General features: G+C 48.4%; 1 protein-coding gene across 2 annotated transcripts in view; it reads right to left on the reverse strand.

Moving 5' to 3' along the window:
* The window catches only part of LOC138666024 (C-type lectin domain family 2 member E-like), a 63,210-nt gene that overhangs the window by 27,413 nt on the left and 10,957 nt on the right, over window positions 1-24,840 (reverse strand). The window contains exons 1-2 of one of the 2 annotated variants that reach the window (XM_069754085.1): window positions 13,161-13,213; window positions 658-747 (exon numbers count right to left, since the gene is read on the reverse strand). In XM_069754085.1, the coding sequence (XP_069610186.1) occupies window positions 658-718 (61 nt within the window). In that variant the 5' untranslated portion in view covers window positions 719-747; window positions 13,161-13,213. Of the gene's footprint in view, window positions 1-657; window positions 748-13,160; window positions 13,214-24,840 lie in introns of those variants that run through there. The other variant, XM_069754086.1, reaches the window with a different exon arrangement.

A 24,840-nucleotide genomic window follows, 5' to 3' on the forward strand; every position in this document is an offset into this window, starting at 1 on the left:
TTGAATTAGCGACGCAGTGCGACGAATTGCCACACGTCGCAACCGTCGTGCGACAGTTGCGTCGTGTTGCGTCGGACCGTCGGCACAAAAAAATGTTGCTTGTAACTTTTTTTGTGCGTCGATAGCGTCTTTTCTGACCGCGCATGCGCGTCTGGAACTCTGCCCCTGCCTCCCCGCACCTCACAATGGGGCAGCGGATGCGATGTAAAACAGCATCCGCTGCCCCCGTTGTGCGGCGTTTCCACACTATGCGTCGGTTCGCTGCAACGTCGCATAGCGACGTGCTGTGCACGACGCTAGTGTGAAAGTAGCCTAGTCGGGTCACTATGCACCAATATTAGAGGCAGAATATCAGCACTGATCAGTAATAAATCTGCTGTAATTTACAGCTCTAATTAGACAGATTATTTTGCACTCAGTTTTGGAAACGGTTTAATTGGGAGCAAAAATGTCTATAATACATAATAGATCTTGTACACAGCAAGGACACCAATGGTTAAGCTGCAATTTGAGACAGATTTTCTGCACATTTTGCTTAATGAATCCCCCAATTAGGTTTCTCCATTGTGCAAAAAAAAGTCCCTTTTTAAATGGTAAAGTGAAGACCCCAAATAGTTACATTGTTTTAGCTTTAGGATAATAAATATTGATACTTACGAGTCCAGACAACGATGAGAGTCAGTATCAGTATGTTTATCACCAATATCGAACAGCTCATCAATATCAGACAAGGAAGCAGGACATGCGCTGCAGGAAACACAATGAGGAGACTGATTGTTACTTGTGGATCAGATAAGAGAAGACAATGACACAATGTAACATCCCCACCCCTGCGGAGCAGCATCTCCAGACATCACTGAGGAGACGACATGTCAGGGGCGATGTGCTGGGTGCAGATAATCTCTCCTATTACTAATGATGGCCGATCTTCCTACTTTGGACACATTAGGTGATAATGCCAGTTGCTCATGACACTGCAGGAAAATAAATGCTTCTCCTACAACTATAAGTGGAAGATTATAGAAAGTCTCATCTGGGGGCAGCAGAAGATTGAGGGGGAAATGCTGAGCCGGAAGATATTGTGCAATGTTTTCTTAATTCAGATCAGGCCTGGGCAAAGTGCGGCCTGCGGGCCATATCCGGCCCTCTGGCTGTTCCAGTCCGGCCCGCAAACCGAGACAACCAGGGAGCTGAAAACAGTGGCCCACCATGGTCCGCACCGTGCCCGCCGCTTGTTGTCTCTGTCCGCCCGCAGTCTCCTCCCACCCACAGTCTCCTCCCACCCACACGCCTGCCCGCAGTCTCCTCCCACCCACACGCCTGCCCGCAGTCTCCTCCCACCAACGCGCCTGCCCGCAGTCTCCTCCCACCCACAGTCTCCTCCCACCCACACGCCTGCCCGCAGTCTCCTCCCACCCACACGCCTGCCCGCAGTCTCCTCCCACCCACACGCCTGCCCGCAGTCTCCTCCCACCCACGCGCCTGCCCGCAGTCTCCTCCCACCAACGTGCCTGCCCGCAGTCTCCTCCCACCCACACGCCTGCCCGCAGTCTCCTCCCACCCACACGCCTGCCCGCAGTCTCCTCCCACCAACGTGCCTGCCCGCAGTCTCCTCCCACCCACACGCCTGCCCGCAGTCTCCTCCCACCAACGTGCCTGCCCGCAGTCTCCTCCCACCCACACGCCTGCCCGCAGTCTCCTCCCACCAACGTGCCTGCCCGCAGTCTCCTCCCACCCACAGTCTCCTCCCACCCACACCCCTGCCCGCAGTCTTCCCAGTCTCCGCTCTCCATCCACGCTGACTGCATTGGTGGAGGAGGGGCATCCGACCACTTCATCCACCAATCAGCGTGGGAAACAGCTGATGCAATAACGTCATGTCATCGTGTCAGCTGTGTACTGCACAGAGCCTGCGCATCGGAGACAGAAGCAGAGCAGAGTCGGGGAACGGGAGAAAGGTGAGTATGTGGTTTTTGTTTTATTTATCTATGTGTATGGGATGTTTGGCTGCACATGGGAGAGGCTGTATGGGTCTTATGGACATTTGGAGGCTATGGAGATCTTGACATGGGGAGGCTATGGGGGTCTTAACATGGACATGAGTAGAGGCTGTGTGGGCCTCATGCTGGACATGGGGAGGCTCAAATGTGGGACATGAGGAGGCTTTGTTGGCCTCAGACGCTGGCCATGGGGAGGCTGTGTGGGCCTCAGACGCTGGCCATGGGGAGGCTGTGTGGGCCTCAGACGCTGGCCATGGGGAGGCTGTGTGGGCCTCAGACGCTGGCCACGGGGAGGCTGTGTGGGCCTCAGACGCTGGCCACGGGGAGGCTGTGTGGGCCTCAGACGCTGGCCACGGGGAGGCTGTGTGGGCCTCAGACGCTGGCCACGGGGAGGCTGTGTGGGCCTCAGACGCTGGCCACGGGGAGGCTGTGTGGGCCTCAGACGCTGGCCACGGGGAGGCTGTGTGGGCCTCAGACGCTGGCCACGGGGAGGCTGTGTGGGCCTCAGACGCTGGCCACGGGGAGGCTGCGTGGGCCTCAGACGCTGGCCACGGGGAGGCTGCGTGGGCCTCAGACGCTGGCCACGGGGAGGCTGCGTGGGCCTCAGACGCTGGCCACGGGGAGGCTGCGTGGGCCTCAGACGCTGGCCACGGGGAGGCTGCGTGGGCCTCAGACGCTGGCCACGGGGAGGCTGCGTGGGCCTCAGACGCTGGCCACGGGGAGGCTGCGTGGGCCTCAGACGCTGGCCACGGGGAGGCTGCGTGGGCCTCAGACGCTGGCCACGGGGAGGCTGCGTGGGCCTCAGACGCTGGCCACGGGGAGGCTGCGTGGGCCTCAGACGCTGGCCACGGGGAGGCTGGGTGGGCCTCAGACGCTGGCCACGGGGAGGCTGGGTGGGCCTCAGACGCTGGCCACGGGGAGGCTGCGTGGGCCTCAGACGCTGGCCACGGGGAGGCTGCGTGGGCCTCAGACGCTGGCCACGGGGAGGCTGCGTGGGCCTCAGACGCTGGCCACGGGGAGGCTGCGTGGGCCTCAGACGCTGGCCATGGGGAGGCTGCGTGGGCCTCAGACGCTGGCCATGGGGAGGCTGCGTGGGCCTCAGACGCTGGCCATGGGGAGGCTGCGTGGGCCTCAGACGCTGGCCATGGGGAGGCTGCGTGGGCCTCAGACGCTGGCCATGGGGAGGCTGCGTGGGCCTCAGACGCTGGCCATGGGGAGGCTGCGTGGGCCTCAGACGCTGGCCATGGGGAGGCTGCGTGGGCCTCAGACGCTGGCCATGGGGAGGCTGCGTGGGCCTCATACGATATATTAAAGGGGCTATATTTAGGTTCAAATGGTATATAGGGGGATGTTAGCATGCTTAATTCTGCTCAATATTAAGTGATATAATTGATCTTAATATAAGTATAATTAATATGTTGATATTAATATTGAGTAGAATTAATTTCAGCCTATTGGTTCGGCCCTCCATAACGATCATTGTCTCTCGTGTGGCCCCTGGTTTAGATCATATTTTTGTCTTCTGTTCCAGCATCGAGTGGTCATTCTTGGTACTGCAACCATATTACGTCTAGTGTCTATTCTCTGTCCTGCATGCATCATAAGTATTAGACCCCCCAAAGTACTAAGTGACGGGGACACATGACTGTAGGAAAAGGGGATTATTATCTATATTTATGGTGATGAATTCAGGCTGGGTGGTTGCCCTTTTAGAAACAGGAGTCTGTGTAGTTGGTTTGTACTGTAAGGAGGGTGCAGTTTATGAAGACATGCAGCTGTCTCACTCACCAGAAGAAATGACAGAAACATTTCTACAGCTTAGAGGAGTATAATCATCATACCTCCCAACCATCCCGGATCCAGCGGGACTGTCCCGATTTTGACAGTCAGCCCCGCGATCCCGGGCGGGACATTAGTTGTCCCACACTGGTTGGGAGGTGTGTATATCACCCGGTCAGCTCCCTGAACCCCTGCATCCCCAGAGCAGCATATTGGCTGCTCTGTGCACACAGGACCTGTGATGAAGTCACAGGATGGGAGGAGTCAGGGGGTCACATGATCGGGAGGACCTCGTGTACAGGACTCTGCTGGTTGTCATGGCGCTGGAGGAAGGTAAGCGTATGTGTGAGGTCCGGAGGTGTTTACAGTGTGGATGTAGCACAGCCGTGTGTGTACGAGGTGTATGGATCGGAGCAGCGTGTGAAAGGTGTATGGAGCGGAGTCATGTGTAAGGTGTACGGAGCCGTGTGTACGAGGTGTACAGAGCAGAGCCGCATGTGTACGAGGTGTACGGAGCGGAGCAGCGTGTGAAAGGTGTATGGAGCAGAGTCGTGTGTGTAAGACGTGTATGGAGCGAAGCCACGTGTACGGGGTGTACAAAGCAGAGCCATGTGTGTACAAGGTATACGGAGTGGAGCAGCATGTGCAATGTGTTTGGAGCGGAGCCGTGTGTGCACGAGGTGTATGGAGCAGAGCCGTGTGTGTATAAGGTGTATGGAGCGGAGCCATATGTGTACGAGATGTATGGAGAGGAGCCGTGTGTGTATGAGGTGTACGGAGCAGAGCCTTGTGTGTATAAGGTGTACGGAGTGGAGCCGTGTGTGTACGGAGTGGAGCCGTGTGTGTACGAGGTGTATGGGGAGGAGCCGTGTGTGTATGAGGTGTACTGAGCGGAGCCGTGTGTGCAAGGTATACAGAGCGGAGCAGCGTGTGCAATGTGTATGGAGCGGAGCCGTGAGTGTACGAGGTGTACGGAGTGGTGCCGTGTGTGTACGAGAAGTATGGAGCGGAGTCATGTGTGTATGAGGTGTACGGAGCAGAGCCGCATGTGCAAGGTGTATGGAGCGCAGTCGTGTGTGTGTGTGTACGAGGTGTATGGAGCGGAGCCATGTGTGAATGAGGTGTACGGAGTGGAGCCGTGTGTGTACGAGATGTATGGAGAGGAGCCGTGTGTGTAATGAGGTGTACGGAGAGGAGCCGTGTGTATAAGGTGTATTGAGCGGAGCAGTGTGTGTACGAGGTGTATGGGGAGGAGCCGTGTGTGTACGAGGTATACGGAGCGGAGCCGCATGTGTAAGGTGTTTGGAGCGGAGTCGTGTGTGTACGAGGTGTTTGGAGCGGAGTCGTGTGTGTACGAGGTGTATGGAGCGGAGTCGTGTGTGTACGAGGTGTATGGAGCGGAGTCGTGTGTGTACGAGGTGTATGGAGCGGAGTCGTGTGTGTACGAGGTGTATGGAGCGGAGTCGTGTGTGTACGAGGTGTATGGAGCGGAGTCGTGTGTGTACGAGGTGTATGGAGCGGAGTCGTGTGTGTACGAGGTGTATGGAGCGGAGTCGTGTGTGTACGAGGTGTATGGAGCGGAGTCGTGTGTGTACGAGGTGTTTGGAGCGGAGTCGTGTGTGTACGAGGTGTATGGAGCGGAGTCGTGTGTGTACGAGGTGTATGGAGCGGAGTCGTGTGTGTACGAGGTGTATGGAGCGGAGTCGTGTGTGTACGAGGTGTATGGAGCGGAGTCGTGTGTGTACGAGGTGTATGGAGCGGAGTCGTGTGTGTACGAGGTGTATGGAGCGGAGTCGTGTGTGTACGAGGTGTATGGAGCGGAGTCGTGTGTGTACGAGGTGTATGGAGCGGAGTCGTGTGTGTACGAGGTGTATGGAGCGGAGTCGTGTGTGTACGAGGTGTATGGAGCGGAGTCGTGTGTGTACGAGGTGTATGGAGCGGAGTCGTGTGTGTACGAGGTGTATGGAGCGGAGTCGTGTGTGTACGAGGTGTATGGAGCGGAGTCGTGTGTGTACGAGGTGTATGGAGCGGAGTCGTGTGTGTACGAGGTGTGTTGTGAATTCTGTGGCAGAGCTCCCTCCTGTGGCCACAAGTGGTACTTCGGCTGGTTCTCTCTGTGAGCTTCCGTTGGTGGAGGAAAGTGGTACTGCGGCTTCTGAGTCTCCTTCCTCAGGTGATGTGGTGAAGTCGTTAGACGTTTCCTATTTACCTCCACCTAGTGCTTTGATCCTGGCCTCCAGTCAATGTTCTAGTGTGGGTCTAGCTTCCTCCTGGATCGTTCCTGTGGCCTGCTGCTCTGCATAAGCTAAGTTTTTGCTTGTGTTATTTTTGTTTGCCGTTTTTTTCTGTCCAGCGTGCTTTATTGGTTTTTGTTGCTTGCTGGAAGCTCTGGGACGCAGAGGGTGTACCTCCGTGCCGTTAGTTCGGTACGGAGGGTCTTTTTGCCCCCTCTGCGTGGTTGTTTGTAGGGTTTTGTGTTGACCGCAAAGTTACCTTTCCTATCCTCGGTCTATTCAGAAAGTCGGGCCTCACTTTGCTAAATCTGTTTCATCTCTACGTTTGTCTTTTCATCTCACTCAGTCATTATATGTGGGGGGCTGCCTTTTCCTTTGGGGAATTTCTCTGAGGCAAGGTAGGCTTATTTTTCCTTCTTAGGCTAGCTAGTTTCTCAGGCCGTGCCGAGTTGCATAGGCAGCGTTAGGCGCAATCCACGGCTGCCTCTAGTGTGGTTGGTAAGGATCAGGGATTGCGGTCAACAGAGTTCCCACGTCTCAGAGCTCGTCCTATGTTTTTGGGTTATTGCCAGGTCACTGTATGTGCTCTGAACTTCAACATCCATTGTGGTTCTGAATCACCATTTCATAACAGAGGTGTATGGAGCGGAGTCGCGTGTGTACGAGGTGTATGGAGCGGAGTCGCGTGTGTACGAGGTGTATGGAGCGGAGTCGCGTGTGTACGAGGTGTATGGAGCGGAGTCGCGTGTGTACGAGGTGTATGGAGCGGAGTCGCGTGTGTACGAGGTGTATGGAGCGGAGTCGCGTGTGTACGAGGTGTATGGAGCGGAGTCGCGTGTGTACGAGGTGTATGGAGCGGAGTCGCGTGTGTACGAGGTGTATGGAGAGGAGTCGCGTGTGTACGAGGTGTATGGAGCGGAGTCGCGTGTGTACGAGGTGTATGGAGCGGAGTCGCGTGTGTACGAGGTGTATGGAGCGGAGTCGCGTGTGTACGAGGTGTATGGAGCGGAGTCGCGTGTGTACGAGGTGTATGGAGCGGAGTCGCGTGTGTACGAGGTGTATGGAGCGGAGTCGCGTGTGTACGAGGTGTATGGAGCGGAGTCGCGTGTGTACGAGGTGTATGGAGCGGAGTCGCGTGTGTACGAGGTGTATGGAGCGGAGTCGCGTGTGTACGAGGTGTATGGAGCGGAGTCGCGTGTGTACGAGGTGTATGGAGCGGAGTCGCGTGTGTACGAGGTGTATGGAGCGGAGTCGCGTGTGTACGATGTGTATGGAGCGGACGCTGGCTGTGTCGGATCGGAGCAGATATTGCTCCTCGCTCTGACACTGACTGGCACAGGAGATATGGAGAGGGCTTTATCAGTTGCGTATCACAGCTGCAGTGACGTGAGCAGTCAGCGGCGCAGCTGGATGACACCATTCAGCGCCCTGGAAGCTGCCGGCTGCTGCGAGGGAGCGCGGTGAAAGGGGTGTGTGTGTAGTGATGGAGAAGGCAATGATGGGGTGGGGTAACCATGTGTGGCCATTATACTGCACCCAGCATTATGTGGGGCCATTATACTGTATGGAGCATTGTGTGGGGCCATTATACTGTACCCAGCATTATGTGTGGCCATTATACTGTACCCAGCATCGTGTGGTGCCATTATACTGTACAAAGCATCATGTGGGGCCATTACACTGTATAGACCATCACGTGGGGCAAGTATACTGTACACAGCATCATGTGGGGCCATTATACAGTATGGAGCATAATGTGGCCATTATACAGTATGGAGCATTATGTGTGGCCATTATATAGTATGGGGCACTGTGTAGCCATTATACAGTATGGAGCATCATGTGGAGCCATTATACAGTATGGATCATAATTTGGCCATTATACAGTATGGAGCATTATGTGTGGCCATTATACAGTATGGAGCATCATGTAGAGCCATTATACAGTAAGGAGCATCATGTGTGGCCATTATACAGTATGGGGCACTGTGTGGCCATTATACAGTATGGGGCACTATTTGGAGCCATTATACAGTATAGATCATTGGCCATTATACAGTATGGAGCATTATGTGTGGCCATTATACAGTATGGGGCACTGTGGCCATTATACAGTATGGAGCATCATGTGCAGCCATTATACAGTAAGGAGCATCATGTGTGGCCATTATACAGTATGGAGCATCATGTGTGGCCATTATACAGTACGGAGCATCATGTGTGGCCATTATACAGTATGCAGCATCATGTGTAGCCATTATACAGTACGCAGCATCATGTGTGGCAATTATACAGTACGAAGCATCATGTGGGGCTATTAGACAGTATGGAGCATAATGTAGCCAATGGCCATTATACAGTATGGAGCATCATGTGTAGCCATTATGCAGTATGGAGCATCATGTGGCCATTATGCAGTATGGAGCATCATGTGGCCATTATACAGTATGGAGCACTGTGTGGCCAATATACAGTATGGAGCATCATGTGGAGCTATTATACAGTATGGAGCATCATGTGGAGCCATTATACAGTATGCAGTATCATGTGGGCCCATCATACTGTATGGAGCATCACGTGGGGCCAGTACACTGTACGCAGCATCATTTGGGGCCATTATACAGTATGGTGCATCATGTGGCCATTATACAGTATGGAGCATCATGTGTGGCCATTATACAGTATGGAGCACTGTGTGGCCATTATACAGTATGGAGCATCATGTGTGGCCATTATACAGTATGGAGCATCATGTGTGGCCATTATACAGTATGGAGCATCATGTGTGGCCATTATACAGTATGGAGCACTGTGTGGCCATTATACATTATGGAGCATCATGTGTGGCCATTATACAGTATGGAGCACTGTGTGGGCCATTATACAGTATGGAGCATCATGTGTGGCCATTGTACAGTATGGAGCATCATGTGGGGCCATATTTTTTTGTTTATAATTATTGTTTACGAAACATTGTGATCAGAAGTGCTAAATGGGTGTGGTTGGGACGTGACTAGTTGTGAAATGGGTGTGGTTAGAGGTGTGGCCTAAAGTTTGCCACAGCGCGCACAGCGCGCCGCTAACTTTGTCCCTCTTTCCCTTCCTCGAAAGTTGGGAGGTATGAGAGTACGATCTCACAGAACTGGGAACATTCACCTTACACCTCATGTACTGGTGTAGCATCATCTACCTCACATACAGAGGAAAGTTTCCCCTCAGACATTGTGCGCTCCTCCACCATCACCTTACCTATCTGCCTCACTCATTGCCCCTCATTCACACTGTATACTGACCCTTCTATGTACTGGTATCACACACCATGGTATCGGTGCTGTATACTGATCCTTCTATGTACTGGTATCAGACACCATGTTATCAGCGCTGTATACTGACCCTTCTATGTACTGGTATCAGACACCATATTATCAGTGCTGTATACTGATCCTTCTATGTACTGGTATCAGACACCATGTTATCAGTGCTGTATACTGACCCTTCTATGTACTGGTATCAGACACCATGTTATCAGCGCTGTATACTGACCCTTCTATGTACTGGTATCACACACCATGTTATCAGTGCTGTATACTGATCCTTCTATGTACTGGTATCAGACACCATGTTATCAGCGCTGTATACTGACCCTTCTATGTACTGGTATCACACACCATGTTATCAGTGCTGTATACTGATCCTTCTATGTACTGGTATCACACACCATGTTATCAGTGCTGTATACTGATCCTTCTATGTACTGGTATCAGACACCATGTTATCAGTGCTGTATACTGACCCTTCTATGTACTGGTATCAGACACCATGTTATCAGTGCTGTATACTGATCCTTCTATGTACTGGTATCAGACACCATGTTATCAGTGCTGTATACTGATCCTTCTATGTACTGGTATCAGACACCATGTTATCAGTGCTGTATACTGATCCTTCTATGTACTGGTATCAGACACCATGTTATCAGTGCTGTATACTGACCCTTCTATGTACTGGTATCAGACACCATGTTATCAGTGCTGTATACTGATCCTTCTATGTACTGGTATCAGACACCATGTTATCAGCGCTGTATACTGATCCTTCTATGTACTGGTATCAGACACCATGTTATCAGCGCTGTATACTGATCCTTCTATGTACTGGTATCAGACACCATGTTATCAGCGCTGTATACTGATCCTTCTATGTACTGGTATCAGACACCATGTTATCAGCGCTGTATACTGATCCTTCTATGTACTGGTATCAGACACCATGTTATCAGCGCTGTATACTGATCCTTCTATGTACTGGTATCAGACACCATGTTATCAGCGCTGTATACTGATCCTTCTATGTACTGGTATCAGACACCATGTTATCAGTGCTGTATACTGATCCTTCTATGTACTGGTATCAGACACCATGTTATCAGCGCTGTATACTGATCCTTCTATGTACTGGTATCAGACACCATGTTATCAGCGCTGTATACTGATCCTTCTATGTACTGGTATCAGACACCATGTTATCAGCGCTGTATACTGACCCTTCTATGTACTGGTATCAGACACCATGTTATCAGCGCTGTATACTGACCCTTCTATGTACTGGTATCGGACACCATATTATCAGCGCTGTATACTGATCCTTCCATGTACTGGTATCGGACACCATATTATCAGCGCTGTATACTGATCCTTCCATGTACTGGTATCGGACACCATGTTATCAGCGCTGTATACTGACCCTTCTATGTACTGGTATCAGACACCATGTTATCAGTGCTGTATACTGACCCTTCTATGTACTGGTATCAGACACCATGTTATCAGTGCTGTATACTGACCCTTCTATGTACTGGTATCAGACACCATGTTATCAGTGCTGTATACTGACCCTTCTATGTACTGGTATCAGACACCATATTATCAGTGCTGTATACTGACCCTTCTATGTACTGGTATCAGACACCATGTTATCAGTGCTGTATACTGACCCTTCTATGTACTGGTATCAGACACCATGTTATCAGTGCTGTATACTGATCCTTCTATGTACTGGTATCAGACACCATATTATCAGTGCTGTATACTGACCCTTCTATGTACTGGTATCAGACACCATGTTATCAGTGCTGTATACTGACCCTTCTATGTACTGGTATCAGACACCATGTTATCAGTGCTGTATACTGATCCTTCTATGTACTGGTATCAGACACCATGTTATCAGTGCTGTATACTGATCCTTCTATGTACTGGTATCAGACACCATGTTATCAGTGCTGTATACTGACCCTTCTATGTACTGGTATCAGACACCATGTTATCAGCGCTGTATACTGACCCTTCTATGTACTGGTATCAGACACCATGTTATCAGTGCTGTATACTGATCCTTCTATGTACTGGTATCAGACACCATGTTATCAGTGCTGTATACTGATCCTTCTATGTACTGGTATCAGATACCATGGTATCAGTGCTGTATACTGATCCTTCTATGTACTGGTATCAGACACCATATTATCAGCGCTGTATACTGACCCTTCTATGTGCTGGTATCAGACACCATGTTATCAGTGCTGTATACTGATCCTTCTATGTACTGGTATCAGATACCATGGTATCAGTGCTGTATACTGATCCTTCTATGTACTGGTATCAGATACCATGGTATCAGTGCTGTATACTGATCCTTCTATGTACTGGTATCAGACACCATATTATCAGCGCTGTATACTGACCCTTCTATGTGCTGGTATCAGACACCATGTTATCAGCGCTGTATACTGACCCTTCTATGTGCTGGTATCAGACACCATGTTATCAGTGCTGTATACTGATCCTTCTATGTACTGGTATCAGATACCATGGTATCAGTGCTGTATACTGACCCTTCTATGTACTGGTATCAGACACCATGTTATCAGCGCTGTATACTGATCCTTCTATGTACTGGTATCAGATACCATGGTATCAGCGCTGTATACTGATCCTTCTATGAGCGCTGGTATCAGACACCATGTTATCAGTGCTGTATACTGATCCTTCTATGTACTGGTATCAGATACCATGGTATCAGTGCTGTATACTGATCCTTCTATGTACTGGTATCAGACACCATGTTATCAGTGCTGTATACTGATCCTTCTATGTACTGGTATCAGACCACCATGTTATCAGTGCTGTATACTGATCCTTCTATGTACTGGTATCAGATACCATGGTATCAGCGCTGTATACTGATCCTTCTATGAGCGCTGGTATCAGACACCATGTTATCAGTGCTGTATACTGATCCTTCTATGTACTGGTATCAGATACCATGGTATCGGTGCTGTATACTGATCCTTCTATGTACTGGTATCAGACACCATGTTATCAGTGCTGTATACTGATCCTTCTATGTACTGGTATCAGACACCATGTTATCAGCGCTGTATACTGATCCTTCTATGTACTGGTATCAGACACCATGTTATCAGTGCTGTATACTGATCCTTCTATGTACTGGTATCAGACACCATGTTATCAGCGCTGTATACTGACCCTTCTATGTGCTGGTATCAGACACCATGTTATCAGTGCTGTATACTGACCCTTCTATGTACTGGTATCGGACACCATGTTATCAGTGCTGTATACTGATCCTTCTATGGCCTCTATTTATATGATATATGATTTTGCAGTTAGCAACATAACATGTTTTGACATAGCATATTTTTGTATAATAGTAAATTTCCTAGCTGCATGTATGAGGATCCTTGAATTTACTGAGCAATTTGTTTTCCAGGTACCTCTCTGTGGTGTTTTCCCTGGTGTGAAGGATTTCTGGTGAGATTTATTATATGCTCCTCTTTATATGGCATTGTTCCTGATTCATGCTGCAACATTAACAATTTAACACTAGAAGTCCCAGAGAGGGGTTTATTTAACATTTCTACCTTTGTAACCTGGGGGAGCTCGAAATTTTTGGGACTTTTAGTGTTAAAGGGAATAATCCCCACTAGATGAGCCCTCGCTAACACATTTCCCTGCCTGCTTTATCACAGAAACGAGTGTTTGTGCTGTCAGTCATATCAGCTCATAATTTAATGAAGTCAGTGATGTGGGAGCTCCAGTGGCTGTTGAGATTGTATGTCACTTACTTGATTTATGATGAGCTCACAGAACTGGTGGCATGGCAGAAAACACTCACTCCTGTGATAAAACAGGCAAAGAAATATGTTACCTCAGAAAGCGGCAGGTGCGAGCCCTGCAGTGTTGTCTATATTCTCAATTATCATAAGTGACTTATGAAATCTCCCCTGGCCAGGAGCTGTGTTATGTGCAGACCATGAACAGCTCTGCATGGTTGGATACTACAAATAAGAAAATATGTTCCTATGTATAACCACAGACAAAGTGAGCACTAGAAATCGTTAAGAACAGTGAAGTTTATTGATTATACAAAAATACATTTCAAGTATATGGAAAATTAAAAGCATAGGTGCCTCACAGGGACGCAAAAAATAGACCTGTTCCTATACGGTATTGGTACTGGACATATGTAACATATGGTATGCAAACCTAATTATTTCTGTGATACACCCTGTAAGAACAGCAGCACCATGTCCATATATCACATACTGTATAGGAACAGCTCTGTTTTTATGTCCCTCATCTGTGAGGCACCTATGCTTTTCCATATATTTTAAATGTTTTTTTTTGTTTTTTTTTAAATCAATAGACTTTACTGTTTTTTATGATTTTTAGTGTTCACTTTGTCTGTAGTATTCATATGTACATTGACCTAGGTATTTTTGATATATCCTATATTTTGAAGTGCAATCCAATATATGGCATAAATAAGATATAAATAAGAAAACATGTATCAGGGTCACGTTTATAGGATTATCTCAGCACAGGAATAATCTGCAGCACTCCTGTGCCCATCCAATGCTGCAGAAAAAATGTTATATCTGAAGGACGCATAAGACTCAACCATGCCACTAGCCTGAGCGGAGTTATCAATCGAGAAGAATCACAGGAAGCTGTGAGGCCGAGGATCTGTGCGCTCCTGCAGAAACAGACCCTTTGGTGTAATAGTGTGTGTTTGAATATGTTTACATATATTCTATATGTCTGGGAAAAAAATCACTTTCTGGTTGCTACTGACGAGTATACAGATAATGCTATTTTTCTCATCAAGTCCAATAGATTCTGCAGTGCTGCATCCAGCATATATCAACTTAACAAAGGGGACATTGTCTCTACGAAACGTGTCGCTCTCTTAAGGTCCAAAATACCTTAGATTTATAGATAGATATCCTTGAGATATCTAATTAGTGCCTTAGGGTACCGTCACACTATACGATTTACCTACGATCACGACCAGCGATATGACCTGGCCATGATCGTAGGTAAATCGTAGTGTGGTCGCTGGGAAGCTGTCACACAGACAGCTCTCCAGCGACCAACGATGCCGAGGTCCCTGGGTAACCAGGGTAAACATCGGGTAACTAAGCGCAGGACCGCGCTTAGTAACCCGATGTTTACCCTGGTTACAAGCGTAAAACTAAAAAAAAACAAACAGCACATACTTACATCTGGTGTCCGTCAGGTCCCTTGCTGTCTGCTTCCCGCACTGTGACTGCCGGCCGTAAAGTGAAAGTGAAAGCACGTCACCGCTGTGCTCTGCTTTCACTTTACGGCCAGCAGTCACAGTGCGGGAAGCAGACTGCAAGGGACCTGACGGACACCAGAATGTAAGTATGTGCTGTTTTTTTTTTTTTAGTTTTACGCTTGTAACCAGGGTAAACATCGGGTAACTAAGCGCGGCCCTGCGCTTAGTTACCCGATGTTTACCCTGGTTACAAGCGAACGCATCGCTGGATCGCATCGCTAGATCGCTAGATCGGTGTCACACACACCGATCTAGCGATGACAGCGGGAGATCCAGCCATGAAAGAAAGTTCCATACGATCTGCTACGACGTACGATTCTCAGCAGGATCCCTGATCGCTGCTGCGTGTCAGACACAGCGATATCGTAACGATATCGCTGGAACGTCACGAATCGTACCGTCGTAGCGATCTAAATGGTATAGTGTGACGGTACCCTTAAGTGTGTACTTTAATGTACATGAATTAACATAATAAATAAATTTAAAAAAGTATGTGGGGTCCTTCCCATTTTTGGTAACCAGCAAAGGTAAAGCAGATGGCTGCGGGTTTATATTATCAGACTGGGCTGGTCCCTGGTTATTGGGCCCTTCCCAGCCTAAAAATACCAGCCGGCAGCCACCCCAGAAGTAGAGCATCACATTATGCTGATTTGTTGGCAATTGGAATAATGGTGCTTGGGGTTGAGGTCAACTGTGAATTGTCCAAAAATACAGCTGACATCAAGCCCTGGTGTTAGACACCTCTCCATTAATATCAGACACCCCCATTACTAACCTCGTAACCCAAAAAAACATAAAATATGCACCCAAAAAAATACTTTATTTTAATACTCACCGACATTTTCCACACGTTATTTGAAAAAAAAAAATCCCACGCAGGGTAGTGAACTAAGATTGCTAGCTTAGGCTCTGGAAATCTGTCCCTTGCAGAGTTCTTTGCACTCATGCAATGCAAATCGCACAAACTCAGGTCGCCTGCGCTGAGTTACGCAGAGGGGAGCTAGATATGAATCTACATGACGGTGAAAGTGACGTCCCGTCGACAAATCGGAGCCGAAGAGAAGGAACCGCTTGGTTGGTGTGATGTCACAGGAAGTGCAAGAATCGCCGCTGGGAGAGGTGCTGTGACCGCGCTGAGCTGAGAGAGAGCGGGACAAGGGCAGAAAGTTAGCAAATATCCAACAATAAATGCTTGGCCCCACAGATCAAAAAAAATCCTGGATAACCCCTTTAATGTGCAGTTTGTCTATGGTACTTGTCCTCTTTATAGGGAGTCTGTCACCAGATTTTTGCTCACCCATCTATGAGCAGCATTATATAGAGGCAGAGACCCTGATTCCAGTGATGTCATTTACTGGGCTGCTTGCTGCAGTTTTGATAAAATCCCTGTTTATCACTTGCAGATTAATCAGTTCTCTGAATGCTGAGCTGTGTATAGCCCCACCTACACCACTGACTGTCCACTTTCTGTGTAAACTGTGCATAGGCAGAAAGCTGCCAATCAGCAGGTATACTAGTCCTCTTTTGATAAAATCCCTGTTTATCACCTGCAGATTAATCAGTTCTCTGAATGCTGAGCTGTGTATAGACTCACCTACACCACTCAATCTCTTGATCAATTTTTAAACAATATTAATAAAAATGATTTTTTCTTAAATTTTTAATGCTACTATCAGCACTCAAAACATAAATTTTTTAGACCGAAAGGTGTTTAATGAGAACTCGTGTATACAAACTTGCACTTTTAACAAACCCACTGATGTCAACAGCTTTATTCACATCAACAGTTGCCATCTACCTACCTGGCAGATAAATGTACCAAAAAGTCAGTACATGAGATTACATTGAAACTGCTCAAAACCCCAACAATATGACAAAGAAGCGGAGGAATTAACCGCTAAATTCTTGGAAAAAGGCTATGAGCTCAAAACACTGGAGGCCTCTAAAAATCAGGTCTCCAGCCTACTTCGCCAGGATTTACTCAAAGGAAAACCCCCGAAAGAGAATACTGAGAGAACGGGGTTTGTTCCAATTATAACACAATTTAATTCAAATGCCAGCATTCTTAAAAAAATAGTGAACAAACACTGGGGTATCCTGAAAGATGATAAAATCTTAGGGAATCACATCCCCACTCATCCACACTTCATATACAAAAAAGCCCGCAACCTTGGTAATCTGATTGCACCTACAGTACAGCACTCTAATGCTCCCAATACGAAAAAGTTTTTTGAAAAAAAAAAAGTTTTTTGAAAAAACCATTAAAGGTTTTTTCCCTGCCGTAAGTGCACAATGTGCAGAAAGACATGCAGCGCCCCAGGGTCTTGGTTGCTGCAGTAATGTTATTCTCCTCTAGGGGGGAGTGATGTTACGTCTGAAGGCAATAAAGGAGATCTCCTCACCAGGTAAACACAATGCATGCAACATGTTCACACTCCAGACCAGAAGGGGGAGCTCTGAGCCTGTTTAAGGTGAACTCCCCTATATAACATCCTGATCTGGAGGGAAAAGGAGTTCAGAGTTCAGTTCCTGTCAGGAAGACAGAGGAAGAGGAGCTCTGTGGCATGAAGTGCTACAGATCCTGGGAAGAGAACATATTGCAGAGAGTGTGCAGGAAAGCAGAGCACAGGAGAGGAATATCAGAGGGAGATCAGCCAGGAACAGGCTGCTCCTTTCTGAGGCGCAGAAGCCGGTAGCCAGCATACCGAGGGAGTAAGGATCTCTATGCTTTACTTCAAAGACTGGCAGGACAGATAATTCCACGTTACCTATCCGCACCTTATACCCAGGAGGCACGGTGGCAACTTGTGGGGGCTGGGGCGTGCTAGGGTCCCTGTAAAAAGCCTCAGGCCATCAGTCATATGGGTTTGTCCTATCCATACCATCTGGGGGACAGAGAGAGAGAGACATTACATCTACAATAGTTGTGAGGACCTTACTGAGAAGCTCAGCAGGGAGGTACTACAACACCCAGGCGCTAGAGGAATGCTACTGATTTCCACCTGGATAAGGGGACTCTAGATTTGCCTTCAGACTGGCCGGACTCTGCCTGCCCTGTGATCTGGTGCTCTGGACTGTGGATGCTGAAGTCTTCAGTAAAAGGTAAAGAGACTGCAACCTTGTGTCCTCGTTATTCACTGTGCCTCACACCATCCACCATCTACACACTGGGAAGCCCTGGGGACATACTTCACCTGTGGGAAGGTATACCATCCAGCTGCCATAACATCACCCCAGCGAACCCCTAAGCAGCGTCGGTCACCCTGGCCGAATACCACAGGTACCAAAGCTATTCCTTTTATTGGACTCCCCTCAAAGGGCCACGGACCGGGTCAGGCCACCGTGACATCCCCTGAACCAAAGGACCCGGTACCGAGTACCCCATTGCCCTTACGTGGGGGCGCTCTAGACACAAAGCAAAAAACAACTCACAATTGTAAGAAACGGCAAGAATTATGCCATCAAGCAATATATTACTTGTACCACAGAAGGGGTTATATATGTCATAAAATGCCCATGTGATCAACTATACGTGGGCAGGACCAAACGCCCGCTCAAAGTGAGAATGAGCGAACATATGTGTAATATAAAACAAACATTTTTGGGCCACCCTCTGTACAAACATTTTGTGGAAAAGCACAACAGTGACCTAAATTCCATGGAAATAACGGTTTGAAAAAATACCAGTACCCTGGAGAAAAGGTAATTATACTGCGACTATGTCTAGAGCAGAAAGCAAGTGGATTTTCACGCTAGACACCCTTATTCCAAAAGGACTGAACAGTGAGCTTGAACTCTTTGGTTTCCTGTAAGATCAGCTGATTTTTATTCTCCCTATAAAAGGATCTATCTAGGCACCTAGGAGCATCTCTGATGAAGGAAAGCGCTCTTTCCGAAACGCGTAGGGTATTGGTCCTTTCTGCTATTTGTACTTTCTCAAAGCTAAACTCCAGACTATCCCGCGGCTCCACGTGACTAATCACGTCACGGCAGGTCCTGCTGCGGTCATCGCATACCGCTAGGAAGCAGTGAACACAACCAGAAGTCGGGACTCGCCACGCTACCCAGGACGCCGGACATCTCCACCGCCTGTATCACTGAGGAAGAAACAGCCTTTATCCAGGACAGCAGTTCCAACCAAGGTAACAGACGGCGCGCACTCAGCAGATTTCTGACCCGGCTAATCTGTCTGAAGCACGCCACATTACCTCATCTACTGAAGCTTTGCCACTGGCCGGGGCTGCTTCTTTTATCATCCCTATTTTCAGCTTTTTTCTATTTACACATGCATGCCTTCTTAATGACATTATAAGTCTTCCACCAGACTTTGAGAAATCTCAACTCAACAAGGATTGTGAACTTTCTTACTCAGACTGTGAATCTTAAGAGACTAATTTTATAAGACTCATTAACTCATCCACTCATTATTGCTTCCAAGTTCCTACCACCTTTCACTGTAGGTAGTATCTAACTTCAGTTGCCTACCGGTGGCCACCCATTGGGCAGAGTGCAATATATTGTCTGCACTATAAGTTTGTTTGTATTCTCCTAGTATCTGCACTGAATGTACTGATTTTTATATATTTTTTCAGGGGGCCATCATCTTCATAGGGCCTCGTAAATTCTAGCAAAGCGTGATTACGGGCCAAGTGCAATATTTATGTATACATAGACACATTCTCCACTGTTGTATTTTCCACTCATTATCTCCATCAAATATATGTTCTGGTTCCTTTAAATCTCGTTGTGCGCGAATTTATCCAGAATACTATACCTACATACCGACAAGAAAGTGGTTGTTGTCTAAATTTGCAGCAATACGAGACACTTTATACTGAGCGCTGCTGCAACCTATATAACACTATTACTACTTCCTCATGGCTAATTATAAACAAATTAATCACTGGGGAAATTTCTGAGGAATCTGATACTGATACTGAATTATTAGATGATGTACGGTATCTGTCGGTTCTAACCTTTTATCTGTATATTGCTGTGTTTTGTTATTTTGTGTTTTTGTTTTGCTATTAACTTAAAAATAGAATTAATTTGGAGCATTGTAAATGACCGTTTACTCTGTAATATTATTATTATAAGTCATTCACTGTGATGTAAATGTCAGTATATGAGTAGTTACATCTGGCGATACCTTATGTGTGTATATGAATAGGACAGAAACTAAGATAAGTGACGGATATATCATTCAGTTTTGTGAACAGTGAAAAATGCAATAACACAGACCAAATATAATAAACAAACGGAGCCTGATTCCTCTTATAAAATAGTAAACAAGTAACTATAATTACTGTATATGATTCATGAAGGATTCCTGCACCACAATAAATACAGGACGGACCAGCAGGGGGCAGTAACGGGCGGTAACTGATTCTTGTATATTCTGGCTTCCAGGATAAGCAGCAGATCTAATGTCTCCAGAGCCCAACTCCTATTAGGGATGATGGGATCATTTATGCTTTAACCGCCAGAATAATTTTCATGATTGTTTTTTCATTGGCCAAAATGAAAGAATCATAACTTTATCTTCTTTATTTTCACATGAACAGACCAGTGACTATCACAAGCTCATTGTACACTAATGTCTCTGCATTCCCTATAACTATGAAGCGATGACCGGGGGACCACCACGGTGCAGGAAGACTACTGTACACAAGATGAGGTGCAAACAACAAAGGATAGATTTATTGGGAGACAGGGAATGGAAGGGACAAGAAAGGTGCAAACAAGGGTTTACAATAGCAAAAGATAATGCACATGAGTTATCTTGTCTGTAAAATAGCACAGTGCTTCAACAATTACAAACTCAGAATCTGTCTCACAACTCAGAATCTGTCTCACAAGCAACTTTACACAATAAAACAAATATCGATGCTACTCTGCATATAACCTCCCTGGGCTTTACTACGCAGGCCACACGGCTACCGTGCTCTAACTACTGAAGCCTGCACTAGGCCCTAACAGGTGCACCAAACAGGAACAAACTCACGGTGATGTTGGGGACACAGGTCCAGTCTCAGGGGGCCCCCCAAAGTCCAAAACGGTGGTGCGCACGGATTCCTGTAAGCTCTGCAAAGCATGGTCTTCTCCTTGCTTCTGGATTCTAGGGGTGTTCCTGGAAACTGTAAGTCCCCTTCTCAGTATCTTCGTGGCTTCACAAACTAGCACAGAACAGCCACCCTTTGCTGTAACTGGGAAAGTCTATTTAACAAATGCAGTTCGTTTCAAGCTGTGTAATCTTCCTTGCAGCCAGAACAGCACAAAGTTCTCTCAGTTCTCTCTGAAACTTTTCCTCCACACGCTGCTTCAGCTCTACCCCTCCACACAGCACCGACCAGTTAATCACAAACATAAGAGCAGGGGAGAAAAGCAGAACATACCATCACACCAGACAAGGGGATGCAGCCTCTTAAAGTGACAGCGTGTTTCTTATTGTCCATAACCGCACCACCCTCTTACATGCCTCCCTTCTTAATGATTGTCGTCCTCGGCCATCGGCCATCACAGCATCAGGGTAAAAGTGTAATGGAGGAGGCAACAAAGGTGTAAAAACAGACAGAGTACACTGTTCTACATATCGGACTGGTGGAACCCCTGCATTAGACCTCTGGGATCTCCGAAGTTCTTGGCTGTCAGGCAAGGCTTGACTATCTTCCAGAGGAACACTTGTTGCAGGGGACATTGTGTGCTCTTGTCTGGTCTCATCCTCGCATGGCGGTACTGGTACATCCATGGGATTACCGTCTCTGGGCGGCTGAGGACCCCCTACTGTGTCAGGGACGGTCCACCACTCCTCATTGATTTGGTCATCAGGCATGACAGATTCAGGAAGTGGAGTGGCGCCTTCAGGCGACAATGGCATAGAATAGACCTCAGACCGGCAAGGCCGCAGCATATTTCTGTGAAGTACTCTGGGGCGGATGCCCCATCTTCAATCTGTACCTTGTAGACAGGGCCGTTAGCATACACCCACTCGATACCCTTGTACGGCTGTACTTCCCATCTCTCACTTAGTTTTCCCTTAGGGCGTTTCTCTCTGACCAATACCCGGTCTCCAGGTTGGAGCGGTAACTCTTGAGTCGGTTTGCAGGCCGTATGTTCTTTTTCTTGCAGTTGCTGACCCGCCAACCGCCGTATCGTTTGCAAACGTTGCCGATGCTCTTTCACCCATGAGGTGACAGTTCGCTCCATCAGCTCCTCTGGCTGTTCCAAATTCAGCTCAATTATCTCTCGTCCAGCTCGTCCAAACAACAGTAGATAGGGGGTATAACCCGTAGTGGAGTGGACCCGATTGTTGTAGGTCCAGACCAATTCTGGCAGATAGTCTGGCCAACACACCTTCTTATCCTCCTCCAATGTTCTCAGCATCTGAAGCAAGGTTCTGTTGAATCGTTCGCAAGCTCCATTGCCTTGAGGATGGTAAGGGGTGGTCCGGGACCGCTCGATGCCATACATGCGATACAATTCTTCCATCAAACAATGATGGAAACATGCGCCTTGGTCGGAGTGGATGCGCTTTGGGCACCCATACACCCGGATGAAGTCTTGACAGATGGCTCGCACCACCGATTCCGCAGTCTGGTCTCTAGTCGGAGTGACTACTGCGAACTTAGAGAAATGATCGGTCATCACCAAACAGTATTGCAGCCCCCGGGCCAAGTGTCTCATGAGGAGATAGTCGATCATCAAGACTTCCAACGGTTCCTTAGTTTGTATGGTCTGGATGGGTGCCCTCTGTTCAGTACTCTTAATGAGGTCACATACTCGACACTGCCGGCAAACCTCTTCCACCACAATACACATACCGCTGCAACCATTGGTAGGTCTTTGTGGGGCCGAAGTGCGCTCCGAATTCGTGGGCTTCTTTAGCTATTTCTTGAGCCATTCTTCCTGGGATGCCAACTTGCCACCTTACTTCCATATCTTTTGGCTGTTGCCTCTTACGATATAGTACTGACTCTCGCACTTCCAGTCTATCCCACTGGTGCAACACACTCCTCATTTCAGAGTCCAGATTATCTCTCTCTTGTTTGCCAGGCTTCCGCTTTTGCATTACCCACCATTTCATCTGTCTCAGCCCTTCGTCTTCATCCTGAACGTGTCCCCATTCCTCATTGGTTCTCCCCAGGGACCGGGGTAATGCGCAGGCCTCCCTTCTTGACTGGGTCACAACCATTGGGGGCTTGAACCTATTGAAGTCTAAGGTTTCCTCCTCTTCGAGTTGCTCATCAAGATCCCCCACTGGAGTCTCCACAGGCACTCTTGACAGCCCATCTGCATTTGCGTTTTAGGTAGCAGAGCGATAACGGATGGTAAAGTCGAACTTGGCCAGGCGAGCCATCCACCGTTGTTCTAAGGCCCCCAGTTTAGCATTCTCAAGGTGGGCCAGGGGATTATTGTCTGTTCGAACTTGAATTTTTGTTCCTGTCAGGAAGCCTGCAAACTTTTCTGTCATGGCCCACACCAGGGCCAGGAGCTCTAGCTGTAAGGAGCTGTAATTGTGAGGGTTTCTTTCGCTGTCTCGCAGGGACCTGCTAGCATACCCGATAACTCTCTCATGTCCATCCTGTATCTGAGAAAGTACTGCACCGAGTCCATGAAGGCTACCATCGGTGTACAACAGGAACGATTGATCGAAGTCTGCGTAGGCCAAAATCGGGGCCGAAGTAAGGGCATTCTTTATAGCCTGGAAGGCCTCGTGTTGTCCCTGTGCCCAGGGGATGCGCTGGGTCTTCGGCACTCCAGCGGTCCCCCTCAGCAACTCATTGGAAGGACCTGCCACCTTCGCGAAGTCTTTAACAAACCGGTGGTAGTACCCCGCGAGTCCCAGGAAGGCCTGGAGTTCTCTCACTGTTTGAGGGACTGGCCACCTCTGGATAGCAGCCACTTTTTCTGGCGAGGGTAGAACTCCATCTTGTGACACTATGTGGCCTAGGTACTCAATCTCCCTCTTGAAGAGGTGGCATTTTTTTGGCTTCAACTTCAGGTTATGCGCCCGCAGTCTTCCGAGTACCTGCCCAAGCCGGGCAAGGTGGTCTTCGAATGAGGATGAAAACACAATAATGTCATCCAGATAGATCAGGGTAGCCTCGAAATTTAAATCTCCCAAACACTTTTCCATCAGCCGTTGAAAGGTGCCTGGAGCATTGGAGAGTCCGAAGGGCATCCGGTTAAACTCGAACAGTCCCATAGGGAGGATGAAGGCGGTTTTCTCTCTGTCTTTCTCTGCCACGGCTACTTGCCAGTATCCGCTTGCTAGGTCCAGGGTGGAGAAGTACTTGGCTTTCCCCAACGCTGTCAAGGATTCCTCGATGCGGGGTAACGAATACGAGTCTCGAACAGTGCAGGCATTGAGTTTCCTGTAATCTACACAGAACCGGATGGTCCCATCCTTTTTCTTGACGAGCACCACCGGGGCTGCCCAAGGGCTCTGACTACTCTGCACCACTCCTGAATCCAGCATCTGCCTCAGTAATGTTTTCACCTCTTGGTACATCTTGGGCGGGATCTGCCGGTATCGTTCTCGAATTGGACGAGCTTCCCCAGTTGGGATCTCATGCGTGATGACTTCAGTACAGCCGAAATCTTCGGCGTGACGGGCGAATGCGGCCTGATTTTCCCACAGCATAGTTTCTATTGTTTGCACACGCTCAGGGCCCATAGCCTTCACATCCACTTCCATTTGCTCAAGGATGACCCGTCCACTCCACTCCGGGGATGGTGTCTCTTCGTCTCCAGCAGCAACTGCTAGGGTCCACCCCACGCCTTCTTTCGGTGATAAAGACATCACCTTCTGACTCGCCACTTCACCCTTATGTAGGTACACCAGGGCCAGATCTGTCCCTCGTGGCAAGGTGACCTCCCTGGGGCTCACGAAGCTCTTACGGGGACATGTCCTCGCTGGACCACAGCTATCGTACGAGCTATCATGACTTCTTGATCCACTCCTCCGCCTACCACAGGCTGAACAACCACTTCCAACCCATCAAGGTTGCAGTGAGTCCCCACTGGAAGGTATACTATAGTTTCTCGCTCGGGAGGTAGGATTACAGGTTCTTTACCAGGAGCCCGGATGACCCCTACCCAGGGGTGGATTAAGGGTAGCCAGGGCCCCGGGCTGTTCACACACTGTGGGCCCCCCCGGTCAC

This window comes from Ranitomeya imitator, chromosome 2 (assembly GCF_032444005.1).
Source record: "Ranitomeya imitator isolate aRanImi1 chromosome 2, aRanImi1.pri, whole genome shotgun sequence".
In the NCBI taxonomy this organism is placed as follows: Eukaryota; Metazoa; Chordata; class Amphibia; order Anura; family Dendrobatidae; genus Ranitomeya; species Ranitomeya imitator.